This window comes from Arachis hypogaea, chromosome 3 (assembly GCF_003086295.3).
Source record: "Arachis hypogaea cultivar Tifrunner chromosome 3, arahy.Tifrunner.gnm2.J5K5, whole genome shotgun sequence".
NCBI classification, from domain to species: Eukaryota; Viridiplantae; Streptophyta; class Magnoliopsida; order Fabales; family Fabaceae; genus Arachis; species Arachis hypogaea.
In genome coordinates this window covers 808,674-814,985 of record NC_092038.1, presented here as the reverse complement: position 1 = coordinate 814,985, position 6,312 = coordinate 808,674, and the positions used below count along the sequence as shown (strand labels likewise).

General features: G+C 41.0%; 2 protein-coding genes across 2 annotated transcripts; both read left to right on the top strand.

Annotated features, from left to right (window-relative positions):
• The first annotated feature begins 548 nt into the window (after positions 1-548).
• Positions 549-1,241, top strand: LOC112792804 (uncharacterized). The gene has a single exon (XM_025836177.1). The coding sequence runs from the start codon at positions 549-551 to the stop codon at positions 1,239-1,241; it is 693 nt and encodes a 230-aa protein (XP_025691962.1).
• Positions 1,242-2,082: 841 nt separating this feature from the next.
• LOC140183924 (uncharacterized) lies at positions 2,083-3,984 on the top strand. The gene is made up of 2 exons (XM_072233760.1): positions 2,083-3,172; positions 3,284-3,984. Exons 1-2 carry the CDS (start codon positions 2,083-2,085, stop codon positions 3,982-3,984), a joined length of 1,791 nt encoding a protein of 596 aa, XP_072089861.1.
• The last annotated feature ends 2,328 nt before the right edge of the window (positions 3,985-6,312 follow it).

Sequence of the window (6,312 nt, the reverse complement as noted above, 5' to 3'; positions counted from 1 at the left end):
TACCTTTCTTCCACCACCATGAGAGGTGGCTTTGTCCGTGGAGGACATTCACGGTCTCATGACCCAAGAGAAATAGAACTGCGAGATGCAGAGCTCCTTCAGAGATATGGAAAGAAGGTCCGCAAGATTGGAGAAAGTGAGGCTTTCTCAGGGGAGATAACCTCAGCGCCGAGAGAGGAAGATTGGATGATTGGAGAGCTAGAGAGTGGAGTGGAAGGCCGAGCAACAACAAGATCCTTCAGAGATGCAGTGAAGGGGGGAGAAGACCAGTGGGAGAGATGGAAGATGATAGCTTTTCCTCTTCAGACGAAGAACCTGGAGAGAAGACAGACGAGATTGAGAAAGACCAAACTAACGATAACAGCAATGGAAAGAAAAGCCATGAGCCCTCTCCTGAAATATGAGTAGAAAAAGTAAATGGTATTTATAATTTTATTGTTAATGATGCTGGACTTAAATCACTGAGACATCAATGGTGGGATTCATTGATTGTCAAATTGCTGGGAAGAAAAATTTCACTGCCAGTACTAAGCAAACGATTAGAGGCTATGTGGGGAAAACAGGGTTCTATTGAGGTGATAGATCTTGGCAATAAATTTTTTATTGTGAAATCCTTCTCGCAGGAGGATTTAGATTTTGCCCTGACAGGTGGTCCATGGAAAATCTTTGATCATTATCTAGCCATTAGGTTCTGGAAACCAAACTTTAACCCAATAGAAGCAACCATAAATAGTATAGCTACATGGGTTAGGCTTCTGGGTTTGGCTATTGAATATTATAAAGAGGAGATGTTGAAAAGGATTGGCAGCATTCTGGGAAAAACTATGAGAGTGGACACAAATACAGCAGACAAGAGCAGAGGCAAATTTGCAAGACTTTATGTTGAACTTGATCTGACAGAACCCCTTGTTTCACAATATTCTATTAATGGAATAAGATATTTGGTTGAATATGAAGGTCTCCACAGCATCTGTTTCCAATGTGGATTAGTAGGACATGATAGTAATTGCTGCCCCCGAAAAGTTGTTGTGAACGGAGCCTCAGGGGCAGTAGCCATGGCAGAGAAGGAGTCAGATGTTGGAGAGAAGCAGGTTCCACAAAATGACAAAAATAAAGAGGGTAATAATGGAAAGAATAATAATAACAAGGGTAAAAAGGTAATAAAAGAGGAAGACGGTGCGTACGGACCATGGATGATGGTGCAGAGGACAAATCGTGGCAAAAAAGCAGGAAAAGTCTAGCCTGGAGAAGGTAGTAGAGGTGCCCAAAATGCAAATTTGAAGATTCAGAATCAAGAAAAAGGTACTAGGTTTGCTATTCTCAGTGCTGCAGAAGAAGAGAATCATATCATTGAAGAAGGTTCTACACCACATCAGCAATCTGTGGAGAAGGACACTAACTTTAGTAAAGGAAAACAGCCCAACACATTAATTGATAAAAAACAAAGTAGAAGAAAAAATGCTACTGACGTGGTTAATCCAAAGAACCAAACCAGTTCTCCCCGGCCCAATAAAACCCAGCCCACTAACCCGCGGCCAAAATAGGCAGAGACAAGTATTCCACAGCCCAACCCAAGTCAAATCCCTAAGATACCAAATTTGAATAAGATTGAAACCCAACTTGGGGCTAGAAAAACACAAAATGAATCCCAATGGACCAAATCCAACGAAACACCCAGTGACCAAAACATGAACCCCACAAACAAGAATAATAGCAGCAAACCCAGAATCACCCAACAGAGCTATAAATTCCCAACTACCATCGGAGAGGAAGGCCAAGACGGGTCATTGGTAGAAGAATTTTTCCCAGAAACTATAATGTCAGATGAGCATATGGATGACATTGAAGGGCCTGAACCAAAGCCACCGAACTTGAATCCGATCAACATAGCGACAATGGTTGAAGTCATGGAACTATATGAGGAACAGAGACATCACCAAAACCAACCTGGGGAGAATCAAGTGCGAGAAGGGTATGGAATATCACAAAGAAATGAATCAGATACAGTCGTCTATGACAAAGAGGAGGCCATGAATATGGCGGAATAGTTTTCCCCTGTTTTACTTTGTCTTTATGAATATTATGGCTTGGAATTGTATAGGGGCGGCTGGGAAGCCTTTTGGCCGTACCCTAACTGATTATTTGAAAGTGTATAGAACGGACATTGTGATTCTGCTGGAGACTAGATGCAGTGGTGTTAAGGCCAGAAATGTGATTAGAAATCAGGGTTTTAATTACTATCATATTAAGGAGGCTGTCGGCTTCAGTGGGGGGATATGGATTATGTGGAATGATGTGGACATCAATATTTCTGTGTTAGTGTCTAAAGCTCAGCATGTGCATTTGGGAATTAAAAGAGGTATACAGGAAGAGTGGCTTCTTACGGCAGTGTATGCAAGCCCACAAGAAGGTAGACGAAGAGAGTTATGGCATGATCTAAGGAATCTTCAACGGAATATAAGGCAAGGTTGGTTGGTAATCGGAGACTTCAACGAAATTGCTGACCCTTCCGAAAAGAAAGGTGGAGGAAGAGTGGATATAGGAGCTTGCCGAAGATTTAGAAATTGGATTGATGATTGCTCGCTTCTTGACCTTGGAGCGGTTGGAAACCGTTTCACGTGGAGAGGCCCAAAGTGGGAGAATTTAGATAGAGTTTTCAAGCGTTTGGATAGAGCAATGTCGAATGTAACCTGGAGGACCAGGTTCCCAGAGGCACGGGTGGAAGTCTTGGCAAGGATTAATTCTGATAATCATCCCTTATATGTGACTATGCTACCATGTATTCAGAAAATTCAAAACAAACCCTTCAGATATGAAGCAATGTGGGAATTACATCCTGAATTCAATGACTTTGTTAGAGGACACTGGAAAAATAGCATCAACCTGAATCAATCTCTGAACCAATTTACGAAGGAGATTATCAAGTGGAATAGAGAAACCTTTGGCCATATTGGAAAAAAGAAGAGAATTATGATGAGAAGGATAGAAGGAATACAAAGAGCGAGTAACTATGGCAACAATCCTTTTCTGGAGGAGCTTGAGATCAATTTGAGAAATGAGCTGGAGGATATCCTTGATAAAGAGGAGATAATGTGGATGCAAAAGGCTAGGGACCAGTGGGTGATTGAGGGTGACCGGAATACTAAGTATTATCACGCTCGAACCATCATTCGTAAAAGGAGGAATAAAATCTTAAAATTGAAGAGCTCTGAAGGGAGGTAGATTGAAGACCAAGAGGAATTGGCAAGCTATGTTATATCCTTCTTTAAAACCTTGTATACAGATGATAACGAAGGGCCACCCTTCTTATATGATGTAAGGCCTTATCCCTCTTTAGACGAGAACATCAAGAAGAATCTGAGAAACATGCCTACAGAAAGAGAGATCAAAAAAGTACTTTTCAATATTGGGTCTATGAAAGCTCCAAGCCCAGACGGTTTTCCTGCTAGATTTTTCAAACAACATTGGGAGATGGTGGAAGAGAGCTTAATCAGTATAGTGAGACAAAAGTGGGCGGATCCAAGCTTGATGAGCGATATCAATTTCACCTTTATCACGCTCATTCCCAAGGTGAAATTTTCAGATTTTATTACTCAGTTTAGACCTATCTCCTTATGCAATGTTAGTTATAAGTGCATAGCGAAGATCATTGTGGAAAGACTCAAGCCTGCTATGTTGAATAGAATTGCTCCTTTTCAATCCAGTTTTGTTCCGGGCAGGAAAATACATGATAACATTCTTATAGCTAAAGAGTTAGCTCATTCGATGAAGAAAATAAAAGGAAGAAAGGGAGTAATGGCCATAAAGTTTGATTTGGAAAAGGCATACGATCGCCTCAGATGGGACTTCCTCAAAAAATGTCTTCTAGATTTCAACCTGGGAGAGCAATTTGTTCACCTTGTCATGGCATGTGTCGCCTTTGTACAATATAATGTTCTATGGAATGGGGGAAAACTGAGGACTTCCATCCAACCAGAGGGCTAAGACAAGGGGATTCCATCTCACCATACCTCTTCGTCATAGCGATGGATAGACTGTCACATATTATAGAGGATAGTGTGGAGGCAGGAAGATGGACCCCGATGAAAGTTGGGCGCACGGGACCATCAATCTCTCACCTTTTATTTGCCGACGACTTGCTTGTCTTTGGAGAAGCTTGTACAGGCCAAATGGAGGAAATCAAGATATGTATGGATCGATTTTGCTCTGTCTCTGGCTTAAAAATAAGTATCATCAAAACCACTATTACCTTTTCTAACAATACGAGAAGGAAAGACAAAGAAGCCATCTTAAATGTTTGTCATTTTCAAGAGAAACCGGTCTTGGAGAGATACTTAGGAGCCCTCATTACTAACCATAGAAGAGGCAAAGAAAAATTTAAAAATGTCCTCGACAGAATAGAGAGCAAATTAAAGGGGTGGAAGACCCAGTGCTTGTCTCTTGCAGGAAGAATCACTTTAGCCAAGACAGTCTTGAGTCCGCTTGCAAATTTTGATATGCAACACTCGAAACTACCAAAGGGGATATGCAACCAACTAGAAAAATCCCAAAGAAAATTCATCTGGGGTGATTCTGAAGGACAGAAGAGAATCCATCACATTGGCTAGAGTACACTTTGCAAGCCGAAGATCCAGGGTGGAATAGGAATGAGGAACATTCAGGCTGTTAATGAATCGTTCCTTATGAAGATCATTTGGAGGCTTATCACAGAATTAGACTCACTATGGGCGAGAGTTTTTATTAGCTAGTATATAGCAGGAAGGGAAGGAACAGATGGGCTGAGTAGAAGGGCAAATGATTCCACTCTCTGGAAAGAATTAGTGAGATTATGGCCACAGGTGAAAAAGTATTGTAGATATGTGATTGGAGACGGAAGAAATGCACTTTTTTGAAAGGATAAATGGGTGCCGAATTATGATAGACTTGATAGAGTTGCCATCAATCCAATTCCCAATTCTAGAAAAGATGATTTGGTTGTGGACTATGTGAATGACAAGGGTGAATGGAATATCGTGGATATTCAGAAGTTTCTGCCTGAGCACATCATAAACATCATTAAATCCATCCCTCCCCCAAAGAAAGATTTGCAAGATTCAATTTTTTAGGGATTAACTACTGATGGATGTTACACTGTTGCATCTACTTATAAAGAACTTACCAAGACAACAAATATTGAATGCACGTCCAAATGGATGTCAATTTGGAAGTGGAAGGGGCTAGAAAGAATAAAATTTTTCATGTGGCAGGTTTCTCATGGAAGAATTTTGACAGCAAGTAGAAGAGCCAGAATGCTAAGGACAAATCCAAATTGCCATTGCTGTACTGGACACCCTGAAACAGCACTCCATGTTTTGAGAGATTGTCCGAGAGCCTCAAGAATCTGGACTCAACTCTTAAACCCAGCTGCGGTTGCGGTCTTCTTTGGTTTAGACTTAGAAGGGTGGATCAATTTCAATCTTAAAAATGATCTTGGGAAGCACTCCCTGCTGGATTGGAAGGATGAGTTTTTTGTAGCTAACTGGTTGATTTGAAAGTGGAGAAATCAAGAGATATTCTCACCACCGTTCATAAGACCCAAGAACACCAATGCAGTGATAAGGAACATAGCCCAAAATTTCAAGGAAGCTTATCAAAGAAAACAGCAAGGGATGAAAGGGAGAAGATCACAGTCTCAACAGTATATTCATTGGAGTATACCTCCCAAGGGATGGATAAAGGTGAATACTGATGGAGCTGTAGGAGACAACGGGACAAAAGCAGGTTGTGGAGGTCTCCTCATAACTCATGAGGGAGAGTGGTTAGTGGGATTTCAATCTAACCTAGGATGTTGTTCGATTTTGGAAGCAGAATTGTGGGGAGCTTCCCATGAGAATGGCGTGGGAATTAGGCATGAGAAGGCTTATCGTGGAAGTGGATTCAACAGAGGCCTATGACATTTTGAATTGGAAGTTTCATTCGCAGAAGACCAGTGCCCTTTTAAGAAATATACATGACTTGATAAATAGACCATGGGAGCTTGCTTTCAATCACACCCTCCCTGAAGGCAACGAATGCGCTGATTGGCTTGCCAAAAGGAGTCTAGGGAAGCAATCTGCTTTTATCTTTTTAGATTTTCCACCAAGTGATCTCGTCAGGGTCATAGATAGTGAGAAAAAAAGGGAATTAGTTTCCTATCCTTTAGAGAGCAGTTAGTGTTGGTTCTTTTGGGCCTTGGCCCCTTATTTTCACCGAAAAAAAAAATCGTCTATCTTCCCTAATTAAAATGTTCCATTTTTAAGAGTTTGATTCAATTTAAATTATTAATATTTTTTA